Source organism: Erpetoichthys calabaricus, chromosome 2 (genome assembly GCF_900747795.2).
Source record: "Erpetoichthys calabaricus chromosome 2, fErpCal1.3, whole genome shotgun sequence".
In the NCBI taxonomy this organism is placed as follows: domain Eukaryota; kingdom Metazoa; phylum Chordata; class Cladistia; order Polypteriformes; family Polypteridae; genus Erpetoichthys; species Erpetoichthys calabaricus.
Genome location: NC_041395.2, coordinates 246,892,214 through 246,913,904, shown reverse-complemented (window position 1 = coordinate 246,913,904; position 21,691 = coordinate 246,892,214). Strand labels below are relative to the sequence as shown.

The 21,691-nt window shown below is 37.7% G+C and overlaps 1 protein-coding gene across 1 annotated transcript in view; it reads right to left on the bottom strand.

Moving 5' to 3' along the window:
* LOC114646921 (inositol polyphosphate-5-phosphatase A) overlaps nt 1–21,691 on the bottom strand; it is a 494,778-nt gene that overhangs the window by 117,086 nt on the left and 356,001 nt on the right. Inside the window, exons 7-8 of the mRNA XM_028795326.2 lie at nt 17,944–17,996; nt 12,543–12,662 (exon numbers count right to left, since the gene is read on the bottom strand). Coding sequence (XP_028651159.1) covers nt 12,543–12,662; nt 17,944–17,996 — 173 coding nt within the window. The remainder of the gene's footprint in view (nt 1–12,542; nt 12,663–17,943; nt 17,997–21,691) is intronic.

The following is a 21,691-nucleotide window of genomic DNA, read 5'->3' as shown; positions in this document are numbered from 1 at the left end:
ATCCTAACCAGGAAAAGAAAATCTGAGCACATTTCTCCAGTTTTGATGTCACTACACTGGTTACCTGTGTCATTCAGGATTGACTTTAAAATTCTGCTTATGGTTTATAAAGCCTTAAATTAGCTCGCCCCATCTTATATATCAGAATGTCTGACACCTTATATTCCAAATCGTAACCTCAGATCCTCAAATGAGTGTCTCCTTAGAATTCCAAGAGCAAAACTTAAAAGAAGTGGTGAGCCGGCCTTCTGCTGTTATGCACCTAAAATCTGGAATAGCCTGCCAATAGGAATTCGCCAGGCTAATACAGTGGAGTACTTTAAAAAAACTGCTGAAAACACATTATTTTAACATGGCCTTCTCATAACTTCACTGTAATTTAAATCCTGATACTCTGTATATCCAATTCATTATAATAACTATTCATGGTGGCTCTAAAATCTGTACTAACCCCTACTCTCTCTTCTGTTTCCTTTTCCAGTGTCCTAAGCCACCACCATCTACTCAAAGCACCGTGATGTTCCAACAATGATGGATGGATTAAAAGCCAGAAGTCTGTATGACCATGAGCATCAAGTGACTCCGTGAGAACCCTAACTACAAAGAGGACTATTTCATTTATGTTAGGTAGAATGCCCAGAGGGGACTGGACGGTCTTGTGGCCTGGAACCCCTGCAGATTTTATTTTTTTCTCCAGCCGTCTGGAGACCATCGGACCTTTTCTATGTTAACTAATGTTGTCTTATTTTAATTTCTTATTTTGTCTTTTATTTTTATTTTCTTTACTATGTAAAGCACTTTGAACTACTTTTTGTATGAAAATGTGCTATATAAATAAATGTTGTTGTTGTTATATACAGTGCATCCGGAAAGTATTCACGGCGCATCACTTTTTACACATTTTGTTATGTTACAGCCTTATTCCAAAATGGATTAAATTCATTTTTTTCCTCAGAATTCTACACATAACACCCCATAATGACAACGTGAAAAAAGTTTACTTGAGGTTTTTGCAAATTTATTAAAAATAAAAAAAACTGAGAAATCACATGTACATAAGTATTCATAGCCTTTGCTCAATACTTTGTCGATGCACCTTTGGCAGCAATTACAGCCTCAAGTCTTTTTGAATATGATGCCAGAAGCTTGGCACACCTTTACTTGGCCAGTTTCGCCCATTCCTCTTTGCAGCACCTCTCAAGCTCCATCAGGTTGGATGGGAAGCGTCGGTGCACAGCCATTTTAAGATCTCTCCAGAGATGTTCAATCGGATTCAAGTCTGGGCTCTGGCTGGGCCACTCAAGGACATTCACAGAGTTGTCCTGAAGTCACTCCTTTGATATCTTGGCTGTGTGCTTAGGGTCATTGTCCTGCTGAAAGATGAACCGTCGCCCCAGTCTGAGGTCAAGAGTGCTCTGGAGCAGGTTTTCATCAAGGATGTCTCTGTACATTGCTGAAGTCATCTTTCCCTTTATCCTGACTAGTCTCCCAGTTCCTGCCGCTGAAAAACAGCCCCACATCATGATGCTGCCACCATCATGCTTCACTGTAGGGGTGGTATTGGCCTGGTGATGCGCGGTGCCTGGTTTCCTCCAAACGTGACGCCTGGCATTCACACCAAAGAGTTCAATCTTTTCTTTCTCATGGTCTGAGAGTCCTTCAGGTGCCTTTTGGCAAACTCTAGGCGGGCTGCCATGTGCCTTTTACTAAGGTGTGGCTTCCATCTGTCTACTCTACCATACAGGCCTGATTGGTGGATTGCTGAAGAGATGGTTGTCCTTCTGGAAGGTTCTCCTCTCTCCACAGAGGACCTCTGGAGCTCTGACAGAGTGACCATCGGGTTCTTGGTCACCTCCCTGACTAAGGCCATTCTCTCCCGATCGCTGGTGGTTTTGAACTTCTTCCACTTACGGAAGATGGAGGCCACTGTGCTCATTGGGATCTTCAAAGCAGCAGAAATCTTTCTGTAACCTTCCCCATATTTGTGCCTCGAGACAATCCTGTCTCGGAGGTCTACAGACAATTCCTTTGACTTCATGCTTGGTTTGTGCTCTGACATGAACTGTCAACTTTGGGACCTTATATAGACAGGTGTGTGCCTTTCCAAATCATGTCCAATCAACTGAATTTACCACAGGTGGACTCCAATTAAGCTGCAGAAACATCTCAAGGATGATCAGGGAAAACAGGATGCACCGGAGCTCAATTTGGAGCTTCATGGCAAAGGCTGTGAATACTTATTTTTTTATTTTTAATAAATTTACAAAAACCTCAAGTAAACTTTTTTACGTTGTCATTATGGGGTGTTGTGTGTAGAATTCTGAGGGAAAAAAATGAATTTAATCCATTTTGGAATAAGGCTGTAACATAACAAAATGTGGAAAAAGTGATGCGCTGTGAATACTTTCCGGATGCATTGTATATATATATATATATATATATATATATATATATATATATATATATATATCGCTCATATGCAGTTCAGTAGTTCCCCTGCTCCATTTTTCCTTCCACATAGTGCCACCAGCTGCATGCACTTATGCTTTTAACTGTGAGCAGTAAACAGTAAAACTATGGCAAAGGTTCACAGTGACAACTTCCAAATGCAAATTCCACACTTGGAATCAGTTCCAGACCTTTTCCCTGCTTAATAGTTAATTAAATAATGAAGGAAATGCTCCCTGGCTATGGAACAGCTTGTCAGTCAAATGTCCAAATGCTTTTGCACCCCTGAAAATAGGCTCATACAATATTTTTGGTAAACACCTTAAATAAACAGAAAGTTTACACTCTAATCGCATAATGATTGTTTTACTTCAAATCTACTGTGGTGGCATACAAAGCCAAAATTATGAAAATAACACGTAAGAAACTTGTGAACATGATATGAAAGTCATTTTTTATATGATTTTTTTTTTTTAGAAAATGATAACAGTTCTTTAGAAAATGCAATATTTAAAACAGCTGCACAAAGTACAATTCCATATTTATGAAAGAAGACGTTGATAAGGGATTTTTACTAAATGCAATACATAATTTTAATAGAACAATTTAGGAAACAAATGTATTTCGTAAAACATATTATTGTAAAAAATGGTAGTAATACGGCATAATAAGGAATTTCATTTTTGTTTTTCAAAGACATGTAGCTATATATATATATATATATATATATATACATACACACACACACACACACACACGCACACAGTATGTTCATTTTCCTCATCTGCAGGTCCATTTATATTTTATTTTTAGAATTAGTTGATTTTTTTAAGTTGTGGGAGTATTAAATTAATTAACCTTTGGGGCAATGATGGCAAAGCACTTTGCATGTCACCTTGTCCATCAAATAAAAATGTGATCTTGTATATCATCTGAGTGAGCCCCAATGGCGCTTCAGGTTTGCACAATTCCTTTACAGCTATAATTCTTTTTGTTCCTAGCTATTAATTTAGTAATAAATTATAAAAAAATTACAGCAAGGAATTAACCATTAATGCATTCTTAAAAGGTTGCAACAACTTATATGCTAAATTTTTGGAGCGAAACAAAATTCTGGTAGACTTGGAAAAGCAATTCATTTTAAAAATACTGTACTAAAATACATAAAATAATGATATTTTCTAAGGATCAGGAATCCTGCAATCTAAAAGTGATATTAAATATATAATACAGCCACGAATTCCCTGTTTTAGACATGCAATACGAAAGCACTGCAAGAACAGCCATCAACTGGCAGCAGCAATAAGAGGATCATTTTGACATGTGGCACACTGATTTGGCTAAACATTTCTCAGCTCACATTGTAAGGAACATCAGCTGCTTTATTCCCTTAATAGCCATGTCTAATGCGATAGCCTCAATGGTTTTGTCCCAAGTCAAGGTATCAGCTCCAGGTCAGAAGGTAACATTCTGTTTACACGATTATTTCCTAAAGCACTTATCTGGCCTTGCGGTGTGAAAGTTGACTTTGCTCCCCATTGTGAAGCCTGAAGAATTGGTAAATTAGCCACACTGAGCTGGAGCTCAATGGCGTGAGGTGGGAGGTCTCCAAAGCCCCCAGTGTGATGCCCAGTGGGCCGCCTTATTAGCCGCGTCATCACAGTTCATTCAGGCAAACTGTAACAGTGTCACCAACATTCCCACACAAAGACAAAGTTCTTCACACAGTCTATAAACATGCTTCCCCTGGCCAATTCATCCTGCTTTGACACTGCTAAAAAAGGGTTTTCAAAACAGGAGCTCTCAATGAGGGGGAGCTATTCGTCAGGCTTCCTGGGAAGAGACAAAGCAGAGGTCAGTGAATAATTTATGATGCTAAGGATCTGCTACCAGATTCCCACTAGACAGATACACATAATGGCCATCACTAAGGAAATAACTTTAAAAATTATTGTTTTTAAAGAGTGAGATAAAACAGAATATATTCAAGAGCCGGCTTCAACCTTTTATGCAGTGATTATGCTATGTCACATTTCCTTACTGTAACAGTACAACATTATGCCACCATTAACAGTACAGCCTTTGCATTCTTCAAGTCACCCAAATATTTACCATTTAAGTCAGCAAAGTGCTTATATATCAGCATATAACAGAAACACATTATTTTAGTTTAATAATAAAAATGCCACAACAAGTTTTAAATAGTGAAATCATGATAAGGCTATCCGGTCCTGCACAGTTTGTCAGATATCCTTACTTAGATAAAATATCACAAAATTTTCAGCTTAGATTTCAACATGAATGCAATTAATATTAATGAGAAGGTATATCTAAATAAAAATGTACACACACAGTATGTAGTATGTCTGCATTCATAGTATAGTACTGCTTTCAAGGCAATCACCAGTGGTCAATCACTTCAATAAAAAATGGACACATTTAGGAAAATAAGCTAATCTTATAGAAAGTTCACATTACAGCTTGTTTTTGTTTACAGTTTTGCCAATAAAGTGTATGCTGTGTTAGTTTTTTAAATATATCTTTTTATACCTAAATCACTGAATAACTATACCACTGCAGTTTAGTAAATCCTGACTCCTCGTCCTCCCCCTACAGAAAATGAGCTTATTGGTGTTAAAAAAGTGACCCCAAGGCTTTAGACAACAGCAGCATTAGCACATTTTCCATATGAAACAGCAAGGCATTGTGGCCTTTAAGTTCACACACATTAGAATAGAAGTGAGGAGATACACAGAAAACTGGCAGAAAAGGTCACTAAAAGGTTATTGGACAGAAACAAGACAAAGTTCACACTGAGTGGCTATGATACCTTACAAAAAGAGAATATATACAGTGCAAGTGGCATACAGTAAAATCACACAGTCGGCAACAAAGTGTAAAAGGATAAGAACATTTTGTCAGCAAACATTATTTAAAAGGCAGAATTTTATTACAATAAAAATGTATCCCACTCAATTTAACATCTGTTTGACAACCATTTTTACTGTATGTTTGATTAGAATGTGGAAATGCATGGAAACAAAGACACATCAGTGATTATATACACTGCAATAAAGGGTAAAACACAAGTACACATATTGCACACAAACACTCATATAAATTTACATTTGTTCATCTCTTGTTTATACCTTATACCTGTACAGGGTTCTGGACTGGACAGCCAGTCCTATCCAAGCAGGAACAAATCCAGAACAGGATGTTAATCAATTACAAGGTAAACACTTACTCAGGATACAGTCACCAGTTAAAATGGAGTATCCAGAGAATAAACATAAGAACACAGAGATAACATAGACAGAGGAGTGAATCAAACCATAACACAGCACATTTTTTCAAAAAGCCTATCAATTCAAACTGTCTTTCTGTTGTCATTATTCTGTGTTATTACATATGGAACAGGCATACAGCATCAACAAGTAAATAAACTGTAAGGGTTGTTTTTTGTACTGCTCAGGTACTGTATCATTTCTCTGGAATTCAAGCAGCTGCCAAACACCCTGATGGCATGCATGTGAAGCTGACTGACATCTCCAAATTATGCTAGTACAAGTAATAATGAACACATGCATGAGAGGACAATGTGATGCATTTGGGCCCCATCCAGGACTGACTCCTGTTTTGGGATCTGTGTTACCAGGATGGGCTTAGTTCCTCTGCAACCCCTAAATCTGAATAAGAGAGTGAAACTGTAAAGATGAGGGGGGGTGGGCGGGCAGTGTGTGTAGTGTTGTGTTTTGTCTTCAGACATTTTGTTACACTTGCTATATTTTTGCTTTTTTTCTGATTGGATTGTGCTTTGTTCTTTAAATAAAAATACAAAAATGCATGGAAGAACAACATTGAAGTATCAGTTTCACATAAAAAAATCATTAAAAGTAACTTCATCAGATTAGAGTAAAACATCAAGATTATTGAGCACTTTTATTCATGGCTTATTTGATATCATCCATACCTGCTTAATGTTATATCTTATATTTAACAAATATTATTTTGTTTAAGATGAACTAATACACACAAACAGCAGCCTCATTTATTGGATCTGCTATGGATCTGTGAGCCTCACTACATCTATAACTAATTTACTGTGGTAATAAAAGGAAAGGACGCTCGCTGCTACAAACTGCCACCGCACCATTTACAGCAACTTCTCCAGAAAGGTGGGTGAGTACTCATTTTATAACCTCTAGCAGAATTGTCCATTACTCTACAATACATTTAGTGAATGCTTCCTAAACTGGAAGATGTCCATTTATTTTTATTTCCTTGTAAACTAATAAGTGCCATACTTCAACATTTATAGATTTTTATGTTTAGATCATAAGGCTAAGGGAACTTTCTAGTGCTAAAGCAGTACTCTTTGAAACCAATGAAGCATTACCGCATGCAGATATAATTCAAAGCTAAATAACATTGCTTCTGCTTTAAGTGTTCAAATATATTATACATCTATTCTCTGAATCTGCTTTTTCCACTTCAGGGTTGTGGTTAGCTAGCATTTATCCTGGTAGCATGAGGCACACAGAAGGAACCAACTACGGGCAAGATGCTAATCAGCAGCACCCACACTTAATCAAGTCTTTGGGAGTGAGGGAGTTATTTTTTGCCTTGCACTCAGTGCTGCCAGGTTGCATCCCTGATTCCTCTGAAAATGAATTGCATGAAGCAGGTTTCAGAATCTGCGTATATGTGAATGTATAATCTATGTGATCAAAGAGAAATGGGAAATACTTTCCAAATAGTGACCCTCAATTTAATTATTATGACAAAAAAATCACGTTTGAGGTGTAATTTGGTAAATAATTTATTGATTTCTTCTTCTTCTTCTTTCAGCTGCTTCCGTTAGGGGTTGCCACAGCGGATCATCTGTCCGCATATGGATTTGGCAAAGTTTTACACCGGATGCCCTTCCTGACATAATAATCCCCATTTATCCGGGTTTGGAGGTTTAATATCTAGAATATGTTAAAGGTGTGACATCAGCCTAGGCCCTAGAACAACTGTGCCAGTCAACAACTCATTTACACACACAAAGTTTTGCAAATGGATGATTACACAGCAGAAATGTTCAGATGAAATGGAAATCAAAGACAAATGAGAAAGCACACACAGGAAATATGTTGTGGAAAAAATAAAAGTTATCTTGAGGTCAACAATGCTTTATAAGTTAAATGCATATTGCAAAAGATGCTTCAGAAGAACACTAAATTTTTCAGCTTCTGTGAGAGGAGCGATGCAACAAAATAAAAATCAGTGTACTCTAAAACATGATAGTTGCTCTTTTTCATTAAATAAAATTTACAGTAAGAATGCTATGTTTTCTTTCATGAATCTGCTGTATATGAATTTACATAAACTATAAGCTATATGAACAACTTAACCTGCTGCTAACAAAACAGTCCTAATAGAATTAAAAGTCTCCTCTCATTTAGAAAATTTTGTTTTTATGCAAGTTTTTAAAATGCTAAAATCTATCTGGCACTAAGTGGCACTTGCTGTTCTGCATCCTACATAAGTAACCTATTAGCTCAACCACAATTCTGGTGACAGTTTTCATATCAGTGAATTTTTGAAATGCTGGTCAACAGAATGATGTTGTAAATATCAGACAGTAACACAAGTAAGCTAGCAAACTGCAGTAATCACTAAATTTAAAGGTTAAATACTGAACATATTGTTGTCTTTTTAATTTAGTTATGTTTTTAGGGTTTTTTTCTGTTTGTAGCATCATCTAATTTGACAAACAACCCAAGGACCCTGCAGTCTGTGCTCTGTCACTTTTGTCAGGGTGAGTACCTACTTTAAAAATAAATGTAATAATATGATTTATAATCAGAAACAATTGCAGGTGTTATTAACCTACCTTAATGGAAGCACATAATAATATATATTAACAGAAATGCTTCATGACTATCATACATAAAGCTTTTATCACTGTACAGCAGATTACTCAACAGAAGCTCTGTAACTTATGGCTTTGGGCACATATGTGTTGTCTTTCACTTTACATGTCTACGTCTTGTCCTTTGCATATCACAACATTCTCAAACCTGTCCAATTCAATTTACAGACAGTGGATAGAGCTTATCCAACCAGTGTCAGGCACAAGGCAGAAACCAGTCTGAGGAAGAGGCATTAGACCGATTTAGGGCCCTACCATGCATATTTTTAGGATGTGGGATGGAAAAAAGAGTACCCAAAGAAAAAACAATATACACACTGGTAAACATGTAAACGTATTGCAGATGGGAATGGACAGGATTCTCACCCAGAATGCTGGATCTCTGAGGTAGAAGCACTAACTACTATGTTTATTTATCCTTTGATGGGCAGTTACCTTGTTTGGGGATAGTACCTGCCTTGTACCTGATGTTGCCTGGATAGGCCGTGGTGCTCAAACTACTGACTTATTTTTGTTTATTTTTGCATGTTTGGTTATTTTCAATGGTTAAATTGAAGGCTTTATTGATCTCCATGAGTGTACCAACTGACAAAATCTGTTAAACAGACTTTATTCTGTATACTTAGCATTAATTAAGCAGCACACTGATAAAGAGTAATGACAAAGTAAGTAATCCCAGAACCTGGTGATGCAAGGATAATATAATAATTAAAGAAACGTCAAAGAGTTTAATCAATCAGAATATGTTATGTCAACAAACATTTGTAGAGGGAGAAGATTTAAAGTAAAAACTAGGAACTACTTCTTTACCTAGTGTAAAACATATGGAACTCTGAAGCTGCCAAGTTAAGGAGCTGGAGATCTTCTATTATATGTATGTATATATACAGTATATCCATCCATCCATCCATCCATTTTCAAACCCGCTGAATCCGAACACAGGGTCAGGGGGGTCTGCTGGAGCCAATCCCAGCCAACACAGGGCACAAGGCAGGGACCAATCCCGGGCAGGGTGCCAACCCACCGCAGGACACACACAAACACACCCACACACCAAGCACACACTAGGGCCAATTTAGAATCGCCAATCCACCTAACCTGCATGTCTTTGGACTGTGGGAGGAAACCGGAGCCCCCGGAGGAAACCCACGCAGACACGGGGAGAACATGCAAACTCCACGCAGGGAGGACCCGGGAATCGAACCCAGGTCCCCAGGTCTCCCAACTGCGAGGCAGCAGCGCTACCCACTGCGCCACCGTGCCACTATATAGAATATATGTGGTGGTATATAAAATTATAAATTAAAATTATATATTATATTATATATACACATAAATATCTTTAAATACATGTACATGTTCCATTGATGTTTGTCCATACATAACTAACAGCTTTAAATACCCCCCATTATTATTTTTGCCACTAAAAAATTAACATAAAAATAAACCTTTAATGTCTAATATTCCATAGAGTATCCCATCAGATTTGACTCACAAGTAGCAGATTTATTTAAATAATAAGCAAATATACTTGTCAGTGAAATACTGAGCTGAAGACAAAACTGATTTGACAAAGCTAACATTAACAAAAGCATATTGGAAATGTACTGCACAATATAAAGCGAGACGTAAGTAGAGGTTTAACAGTGATGGAACTAGGACAAGTGGAAGACAAATAGTCATCTAGCTCCAAAACAAGGGGCAAAAAATGACATTAACTAAAACATTCATCCAGCTTCATCAAGAAACCACTTGCATTATGCTGGCCTCCTTCGAGCTGAATATGTCTTTTGCTTGGAAACTGAGTAGCCTTTCTTTCCTCATTCAGCTGCCTATTCTGGGAAAAGCCCAAAGAAAAACATTTAGATTGGAGGAGTCTTTGAAAAGTGCTGACAGTTGACTGATGAGTATCCATAAAATGACAAAGAATTGTTGTGTGGAGTCTGTGCATCACATAGGCGCTCCCTGGGAAACTAATTGCTCTGAATTGTTAATGGTAACATTATTTTTCTGGCAATCATCTCTTTTGAATGCCGAAAATGAGCATGAAACAGTTCTTTTGACTGAACATAAAAGTTAAATGTCCCAATGTTGATCAAATTAACTTCAGCTATGTGACAATAGACTATATTTGTGAGAAAATAATGAGTGGGACAAAGCATGATTTTATGCCAAGATTTCACAGTTGTAATGTAAAAATGTTTCTGTCAACTTAGAACAAGAAGAGTTTCAAAGGAAAGAAAGAAATGTGCCCACAATTTAAAATACATAAATAAACTGAAGATTAAACAACAAAATGTCAAATGATGCCTGTAGGAAAGCATACCTATAGTTTCTTTGACAAAATAATTCATATAAAGAATTTTCTCCTTAGAAACTGCATTTTAATTGGTCGTTAACACCAGAGCCGTTACAACACGCATATTTTAATAGCCTTGTCACTATATAGCAAAGAGAACACCAAAGGCTGACATGATAAATAAATGGAGTTCCTCAAATAGTGTTAATGACAAGAAAAATTATCCTGGTAAATATTGATCTAAAGAGCAAAATTGACTATTAAAACTTTAAAGGTTCATTGGTTTTTAATTCAATATCCACATGAAACTCGAAAATTTCAAAAACAATAGTTTCATACAGAGAATATCTAATGAACAGTACAAACACAGATGTGCCCTTTAAAAATTAAGTGCATACCTTTAAAAAATCTAAAGAAGAACACAAACCGTAAAAAGTTGTTTTGATGCCATTCACTGAAAGTTTAGCTCCCTAAACTGTAGGCCTTCGTGGCTTTGTTCTCTGCTTTGGAGACGGAACGCTATTTAGCAGTTTAAAGGCAGCAGAGGAAAAGACTTATCAGATCTGCTTTCAACTAGCACTAAATCTGCATTATTAGTTCAATGCACATAAGGGTAATACAAAGGCCCAGCTTGAAACCGCTCTGCCCTGTGATTATCGAGCACCAAACAGCTACTGTAGCTCAGCTGGAAATGTAGACCTACACTGCTTTTAAAGAGAGATTAGAGCCAAGGGGTGGAAAAAAAAAAGAAAAAAAAAAGCCCTCTTTACACTATAGATATCCGCACTTTCCCTTTCCTACTTTTTCTGGAAGGAGTGATGGTAGACAATGGGTCAAGATGGTTCCCAAAACCTTCTTGAATGGAGACACTGTTGGTGGTAGCACTCATTCAAAGTGAGCTTCAGTGTATTGTCCTCCTCGATCAGCGGATCAGAATAGTGTTTGCTGGTGGCTGCCAAAAGGTTAGCAGCTCTGATGAAAGGAATTGCCTATTATTCACTGCTCTTACAGAACTCCTCTATTGTGAGGCTCGGCCCACTGTTTCACGATGGAGGTCCGGATCTGCGGCTGGCTGCTCACTCAAAATGAGCAATTCATGCGAAATGCGGCCTTCGCAATGTAAAATTCCAAATTTCTTTTCCCAAAGACATGCTGATATTGACAACTTTGGTATTGTCACAATTTAATGATATACATTATGACTTGTCGGCCCGATAATTTAAAATACTATTACCTTCTGACTCCTTTTCTCAGCCAACGCTTCGTGGGAGGTCCCAAGTTTGCAGTCTGTTAAATCTGACAGGCTACATTTTTTTGCTTACCCTCTTTTTCCTTCTCTTAAGTAAAAAGTGCCATTAATGTCAAGCCTATCCCACTTGCCACCATAGTTTACCATAGTGACATTCATGGTGTTAACAACTAAAATCTTCAAGTCACCATCATTACTACAACATTGTATTTCTTATTTAGAATTTACCATCTTTTTTTCTCACATTCCATACTGCTCCTTGCCACTCTCCTTTAAATCTACGTAGCAAAACATACAAGTCATTTTATTTCATAAAATAATCATGTAAGATAATGTGCACACCTAACTATTTCAAAATTCACCAAGTTTAAGCTGTAAATATGGATTATAACATAATCACAGACACACTTCCAAATTTGCAATGTTTAATAGATCATCTTTACAAATGCCTGAACATTCAATATTTTTAATGCATTTGAAGACTGACAACACCTGACAACATCAAAATTCTATAAACAAGAACATTTAATTCTTAGTTTGTAGGTTCAAAGGTAAATATTACTAGAACAAACCATATAGTTGTACTTTAAAGAAAAACATGCAATAAAGTAAAACTAGAGTCTTACCGATCTAGAACGTAACTCAGTGCTTTCTGCCGCGTTCGTGAATAAACAGATGGGCTGTTTTCCCAAGCAATTAAATTGGAAGCATCATGGAAAAGATGAATGTTCACCAAGTCAAAGGTACTGTCAAGAAAACAACCATCACACAGTTAGTCATCATGGTAATGCTCAGAGACTTTGGTTTGAAATTAACCTCGACGGGACTGAAACCCCATAACTCATGACTTTATACCCCCCTTAATTGACAAACCAAATTCCTAGTGATAAAACGAAAGACTAGGATTCACCTCTGCTTCAGTGAAGAGGAAGACCTTTTCTCTGAACACCTATCAGTATTATGCAGAAAATGGAAGCATACCTGAATAAAACTTTTTGATTTACTAAACTAGATATCCAAACCAGGATCTCCTGGATTAGAATTCATACATTTACCTTGCTATATAAATATGTATGACACTTTATAGTAAGTTATTCAGCAATTTATACACCATTGCCCACACCTGGTAAGCTTTTTTCCATTTATTACAATAAACTTGACCTGTTTAGTTTTGTACAGGTTCCAGATTTAGAAAATGGCCAGACAATCTTTCTCAAAATGGTAAACAAAAAATAGCAGTCCTTTTGGCCTTCTTTTTCAAATATAGTTAATCCTTATCAGTGTTTCATTGGCCAAAGATACATTTTGCCAGTCCATTGAAGCTACTACCTACACCTGCCCACATCTACCCAGACTCACTCATACTCATTCAGGGCCAATTTTGTGTCACCAATCAATAACTGGCATATCTACGGGATGCATGAATAAAACAGAGCAACTGAAGAAAATCAGCGTAGACAAAGGGAGAAAATGCAAACTTTACATAGTCATTGGGCTGTGATTAGAAAAACACTGCATCAGCCTAAAGACTGCTATGTCTCAGCCATTCTAAAATGTGAAATTTCTTCTGCTTGTGAACCTTTTTGGGTAAAAGGCCATCCCTCACATACACAGTAGTATGGATGTATGTTGGTAGTGTCATCAATCATGATGCTCTTATGGATGTAATTCTGAATTACTCAAGCACTAAACCTATGACTACCTCAGAAATATCATTTTGCTTCCTAAATTGTTATTGTAATCATATTAGATGAAAATATAACAAGAAACACACATATATTTAAAAGACACTAAAATTTAAATAAATGCTTTCTTTGATCATTTAGTGTAGGAAATGCAAATAGTATCATCCACTGCAGGTTAGGTAGCTTGCTGTTTAGGACTCCCCTCCTATTTATAAATTTACTGCAACATGCAAGTAAGCACACATTAAAATTGGAAGCATGGACAGCCTGGCTGCAGTCACAGAGCTGATTTGTCTGCCATAAAGTTATCTGAGCCACAGAAACTAGCCATTGACTCGACTTTTTTAGAGTGGGCTTGTGTTTTCTGTGCATCAGCCACCTATGATCATGCCCAGAATTTCTTAAAGACTTAACAGTCCCTTAATCATCAAACTCCTTTTGACAGATGGAATTGTGAATTCAATCGATTTTTTCTCAATCCTATAACATTACCAATGCTCTTTGTTAGCAGTGTAGTAAGATTTCAGGCCTTGTTTCAAAACTTGAAATAATTAACTAAATTTTAATGTCAACATCGAATTTTTATGACTATTTTATTAACATACTTGCATATAACCTGTCATATAATTTGGTTGTAACAGAAGGATGAAAAAATTAACAGTTTTAAAACTTAATAAATCAATCATTTCTTCACCTATTACCAAACCCATATATTCCAGTTCAGAGATGGGGAATTTGAAGTCCACGCCAGCAGTATAGTGTACAAGACAACAAACACATATTGGGCTCTCTGATACATATATACATGTTTACTAATATCAGGTCAAATTAGAATTGCCAATTATTCTAGCATGCATGACTTTGGGATAAGACAGGAAAACAGGAAGGGAAAAGAACAATCTTGCAGACATATGGAGAATATCTGATTTTTCACCCAAATCCTAAAAACATGTACAGTATTTTTAAACTAGTGGCAATGAATGATTGAATATGTTTGTGAATGACTGAGTTATAGAATGAGTACCATATACGATAATAGGTTTAGAGGTCAGAGTATGGTAAAATACTTACTAGTATGTGCTAATCAACATATAATACATTGCAATTCCAACTCTGTGATCAAAGTCACCAGGGAGACTCTGGTTATTCCAGAGTTATGCTAAAGGGACTTGAAAATGTACAAATAAATATTGTCAAACACAATACAAGGTAGTGTCTAATGGTTATCGCAAGGGAAAACATATGGGGAAGGGTAAGCGTATATAATGCAAAACCTGACTGAAAGCTGGCATTCAGTCTGAAATCAGCTAACCAAGTTGTCAGACCTCTTGGCCAGCTTGTGACTTGATCCTTGGCTGAGATATTCCTAAATTATTTATTTTTTTATTTTACACTTTGATAGTAATTTTTGTTTTTGGGAAATTAAATGGGGCATCCACTGGGACCACAATGCTTTATCAACCTGTCTTTAATTTAGTTACTATATATTGTGGCAGATGACCGGGGATCTTGCCCCACCGGGATGCCTGGAGAAGGGAAGGACCGGGAGAGGGGCAATATCTTCCATGGGGCGCAAGAGGGCAGCCCACCTGGATTGTATCAGGGCCATGGATTTGGAGCATGGAAGCTCAGCCCTGTTGAGGTCCGTGGTCTCCGTCAGAAGGTACTTGGATGATCACGGAGCCTTGGACTGCAGCACTTCTGCCACACCAGGAAGTGCTGCAGGAAGTTCATCAGGGCGCACCTGGAGCATATCTGGGTGCAACATAAAAGGGGCCGCCTCATTCCATTTGGGGAGCTGGAGTCGGGAGGCAGAGGACAGAGCTTGCAAGGAGAGGAGAGGAGAGTGCAAAGAAGAAGAGAAAAGACAGGATTGTGAGCTATTTGTGGTGCTTTGTGCACTGTGTGCTGTAAAGAAAGAGCAGGAAAATAAATAGTGTCTGTTTTATATATAGTACTATACAGGGTGAGTCAAAATTATGTTAACATTAATGGTACTGTTATGTACTTATACATTGTAATGGACGGCCGGGTCCCATGCCCGGTCGGAATGCCCCTGCTGTATATGGTCCGGGGGAGCAGCCATGGGCTCCTCACTACCTCCCCCGGGACGCTTGGTGGCAGCCTCCCTGGCTGATGATGGTGCCTCAGTTTCCCGCAGGGTTTCCTGGGAGATGGAGTTCTCCACAACCCTATTGGGATCTGGGATGGCCGCCAGGGGGTGTTGCATGGATTCCGGAGCCCACCTGGACATCTCTACAGCCCCGCCCGGAGGTGCAATTAGCCACAGGTGATTAAGCACCTGGAGCACTTCCAGGTGGGCTATAAAAGGGCCAGCATTCACCACTCAGGAGCCAGAATCGGGAGGAAGAGGACGAGGTTGCCTGAGAGGAGTGGTGGTGCCAGCAGAAGGATTGCTGTGTCAATAGTAAGGTGCTTTGGGACTGTGTTATACCATGTGGGGTTCACGGGGAAGACGTGCCCCACAGGGGAAGAGTGTTTGGGCTGTGTTTAAGTGCTTGGGACTGTGTATTGCCAGTGGGGTTCACGGGGAAGACGTGCCCAACAGGTGAAGAAAAATAAAAGATTTCTGTTCCATTTACACGTGCCTCAGTGTGAATCTGTGCCAGGTTGGGCACTTATATAGCACCTTATTCACAATATGTATACTTTAATACAATTTTTGTGGACAATTTATGTGCCACATATTGTACATGTCTTGAACATGATGGTGAACAGGTTGAGACATTCCTGTAAATCATCTTGCACATATGAAGTATGCTTTGTGAATAAATTATTTCCGCCATTCAAATGTTAACATAATTTTGACTCACCCTGTATGTATATTATTATATATATATATATATATATATATATATAGTTAGTATTTAACTACTTTTTTCTTTTATGAAGTAGCTGAAAAAGGTTCTAAAACTATTTATGATAGTACACGCACTAAATGTTATCTGCTTAATCACTCCACTTATGTCTACCAAAATCAGTGCTTACCCCTTATACAGTACTGGAGTGCGGTACAATGATTTTTAATTTGGAGCAATTTCATAATTTCTGACATCTTTTCAAGCTGCATTGACTTTGGTCATTACTATTTCATTTAAAAAAAATAAGAATGTTTTCATTGTTTCTTTGTTTCACTGAAATATACATTTTCTCATTTTTGCCATTCATTATAAGAGCATTAGTATTTGTAAGCCTTGGTCCTTTTCATCATTTTGATTCAGAGCTGCTCAGTTTCAGTTATTAACTTTTTCAAAATTCCCAAAGATGCCCTATCATAATTAGTATGCTGACAAAATATATTCTGAAATTTTTGAGAGTCTGAACTCTCTTTGACATTCCAAAGATTCAAAGATTTTTTTTTAATACTTTCTGGTTATGTTAAAAGAACGAAGACCAAATGTTTCAGCTTTTTTTTCTAATTCTTCGATATTAAATTCTGGTTCTTTTATTTCATTAAGTAAGTGATTAATTTAACATGGTTTATATGCTTATACAGTCTCAAATGTGTTTCCTTTACAGGATATCATTAGGCCCTGAATTGTAGAGCAGATCTCTCTCTCTCTCTCTCTCACTCTCACACACACACACACACACACACACACACACACACACACACACACACACACACACATACTGAGCCAATTTAGAGTCACCACATCTTTGGCATATCTTGTATAGCCATACAAACACAAAAAGCTATCTATAGTACAAGTATATTAGTTTTGTACCATCCCTAGTTTTATCAATAATCACTTGTGTATTTATTAGATTCTTATAAAGTACTCTTCCCTAATATGAAATTTCATCCGCTAAAAAAAAACAGGGCATAGAGAATTCACAAAAAATAAAGAAATTAAAGTGCCAGATTCAGAAACTATAACTGGCAAAGACAGCTTTTTCAAACTGTTTGGCTTACTTTTTAATGAAAGTGACATCAATTTATATTTATGATGTTTCCATAATCGTTAGATTGTCCAAAAGGAAAGCCAAAAGAATATGATATTCTGTTATGCAGCCTTACATTTCAAAACTATTTAATTCTTCTCTTCTCATGTCATCTTTATATTAAATTACCACGCCTGAGAAGAAAACATTGATATCCATCAAATACAGGTTCTACTGCATCTAATACATTGTGTCATCTGTCTTAGGCACCCTCATGCCTAATACAATTATGTTTGATCCAATACACCATTTCACTGCACTAAGCAAAGCACATCCAAGTCACACCATACAAAGGTTTCTGGACATTAAATAAAGGATCCTGTAATCCTTTCAAATTTGCAGATGGACTAAAAACTTAATAGAAATGTAAACCTACCAGTCCGCTATAGACCATCTTGTTCTGATGTAGCCTTTTCTGGACCATTTACACTAAAAAAAGAAGACAAAGACCATAAAATTGCATACTGTACTTTAGTTTTAAGTATCCATAAAATTACCAGACCTCAATAATCAAACACTTCAAATCAATGAACAGCTTCTCTTTAGTCCCATCATATCTTGCACGTTACTTTATACATAGTCTGCTTTTTTTGGATTTCAAAAACTCATTTTAACAAGCTTATTATCTCTTTAGCACTAGCGATGATGCAAATGTAATCGTTCCAGCCAGACTTCAATATTTTCTCAGATTTGATAAACATGCAAGGGAGATGAGCAGAGTAATAAAAAAAACTACTTAAAACAGTGTTAATGAAAATAAATACACCAAACTTGTCTTATGATGCAATTAGGGAATTTATAAGAAAGTACAGATCTAGACTTGATGATCATTTAAACCTGACAAATAATACTTTCACTCATTTTGCAGAATTGCTTATCTTGATACAGTATATAAGTGAGGTAAATTGTAACATAAGGCATGCTTAGAGTAACCAATGCACTATACATTGTGGCAGACAGCTGGCTGCCCAAAGAGAAGAAGGATGGGGGAAGGCAGCTACTATGAGACACTGTCTCCCCCAAGACACCAGATGGCGAGTTTCCTGCAGCATAGCAGTGCCACGGATTCCCGCTGGGCATCATGGAATTTGTAGTTCGGCATCACAACCCTGCTGGGTACTGTAGGTGCTGCCAGGAGATGCTGCAGGAAGATCTGGGGATTTGTATTTCCCATATAGCCCAGAAGTACTCCCAAGTCATGGGGTCAGGAGCCCCAAAGTACTTCCAGGGATGGAAGAACGGAAGCACTTCCAGGTCAAGGACTATATAAAGGACTACTGAAGACCCAGCAAGCCAGCTGGAGTTGAGAGGTAGAAGACAGAGCTTGCTGGGAGGTGTGGAGGAGAGAATTGCATTGATTTATTGTTTATTTATTGTGTTTATGGTGGCTGTGGTGCTTGAAAGGCACTGTGAAGAAGGAAAAGAATAAAAAGAACTTCTTTGTGCTTTTATCCTGTGTCTGCGTATCTGTCTATTGGGTTTCACGGGGCGACAGCGACCCCTGGTGTTCACAACATGTACATTTTTGGGGTATAGGAGGCAGTCAAGGTCGGTCAGTCAGTCATTGTCCACCCCGCTATATCCTAACACAGGGTCACGGGGCCAATCCCAGCCAACACAGGGTGCAAGGCAGGAACATACCCCTGAGCAGGGTGCCAGCTCACCACAGGGCACACACACACACCCACACACCAAGCACACACTAGGGACAATTTAGGATCACCAATGCACTTAATGTCTTTGGACTGTGGGAGGAAACCAGAGCACCCGGAGGATCCCACGCAGACACGGGGAGAACATCCAAACTCCATGTAGGGAGGACCTGGGAAGCGAACCCAGGTTTCCTTACTGCGAGGCAGCAGCACTACCACTGTGCCACCATGCCGCCCACGCCAGTCAGGGTGTCTGGAGAAAACCCATTCCAACACAGGGAGAGCGTGTAGCTTCACACACAATGAATAATTGGGATGAGATTAGAAACTAAAATTCTGAGCCATGAGGCGGCATCAACTTCCCCACTTACCACCTCAACCGAAAAAAACCCCTGATCATTCAATGATTGAACCCGCTTAATGTAATTCTGGAATGTAGGAGCCAGAGTTTCTTCCATTAGCATTCATGTGGAAGGCACAACCTTCCAGAACCCTGAGTGCCAATTCAATGCAGAGTACCAATACATGAACACCTACTCTCAGCTACCAATTAACTAACCACACCAGTCTGTCAGAAAAGAGAAGAACATAGAGAGAAAAACACCATGCTGACTAGGGGAAAACATTTTAACTGTACCCAGAAAGTACCCAGATTTGAATTTGAACCCCGGACTGTAAAGCCAACAACAAAAATCTAACATAAAATTCTCAAACTTGCTGAATTCAAATAAGGGCTGCAGAGGCTACAGCCTATCAAAGCAGGAGCCAGCCATGGATGGGGCAGCACTTTTTTGAAGGACCTACTAACGCAGGCACACGCAAGAGGATACTTTAGAATTGCTAATCAAGCTAACACATGCCTCCTTGGGAATGTGGGAGTAACACTGTAGTACCTGGAGGAAAATGCTCAAAGTCAAAGGGAGAACATGAAGACTCCTCACAGACAAGTAAGGATTTGAATCTAAGACACTGGATTCGTGTAACAGCAGCGCTAACAACTGCACCACCATACTGTCATACTGAAGATATAACTTTTGTAAGTTTTGGTAACAAAGGTCATTATTAGATGACTAAGTGGAGATTATAGGAAAAACAGAAGAATGCATAAAAAAACAGTTCTTTAACCATAAACCATCAAGTTGTTAACCATAAATTTATCAAATATTTAAAAGTGCTTACTTCAGTGCAAAAAAGTACAAATTTGATAATCTGTTGCAAGAAACACAATTTTATATTTTAAATCCATATTAATAATATGGGTGTATGTGGGTGTGAGTTTGTGTTGGTGGGTGTCTGTGATGTACTGGTACCCTGTCAAGTGACTGTTGCAGCCTTGCACCCGATGCTTGCTGGGATAGGTTCCAGCTTCCCTGTAACTGTCCTCTGGATAAGGAGGTTTAGGAAATGAATGGATGGATGGATGGAATTAAATTGAACTCTCCTACCCAATTCAGTTATGTGAAGAAAAACGTGCAGCAGAAAACAGTTCATCATAGAGTATATACTGAGCATTAAAAAGATTAAAAGAGAACTTTTTTTTTTCCTCCAAACAGCACTAGAACATTCTTGCCAAATTCTGAGAAAGCTTTTGTAGTGGCAGAGAAAAAAAATCACTTTTTCTAATTTTAGAAAGAAAAAAAAAACAAAATGTATTTATATAGCACATTTTCATGCAAGGCATGTAGCTCAAAGTGCTTTACAAGAGGTTAAAGAAAAAATAGTAAGAACAAAACTAGTATAAATATAAGTAAATGAATGAATAAATTAAGACACTAAACCAATACATACTTAAATAACAAGTAATACATAAAGTCCTTAATTATCATTTTTAAGTCTCTCGTGATTATAATGATAAGTCACATGCTATGGTCAGAAGAGCAGAAAAAGAAAAAAAAAAAAAACTCCAGCAGTTGAAACGCTGCAGAAAAAAATATCTGCGGGGGGGGCCAAGGGCAAAAGACCACCCAGCCTCCATGGAGCATTCTAGCAACTATAAATATGCTTAAATAGTTCCTATTGTTTTTAAGCTTCAGTCATCATCAAAAGTCATAATTTTCCCATTAAGTTGTGAATGGTAGGCTAGCATGGTAGGTTGGATTCTAAGTATGTAAAATAAGAAGATGACAAAGCAATAGATTGCAAGATGCAACAACAGTTTTTTTGTGGCACAATCTTAACCCATCTTGTGTTACTTCAATTAGCTGTGTTAATAGATTGGTATAATTGTAAAATACTACCTGACAACTTTTTTCCCCATTATGATCCAGATTTATGGCTTTTTGAAGACAATTGACCTAATGGAGTATATGCTTGATGACTATACTGAGAATCAGTTTGGATAGTCATGTGCAATGTATAATTTTTAACTGAATTTCACTACAGTATAGTATATATTACACAAATTAATGTGGAATGTGTCCTATTGATGGTTGAATTCCATTACTTATCTGACATTCTGATCTTGCCTGAAGA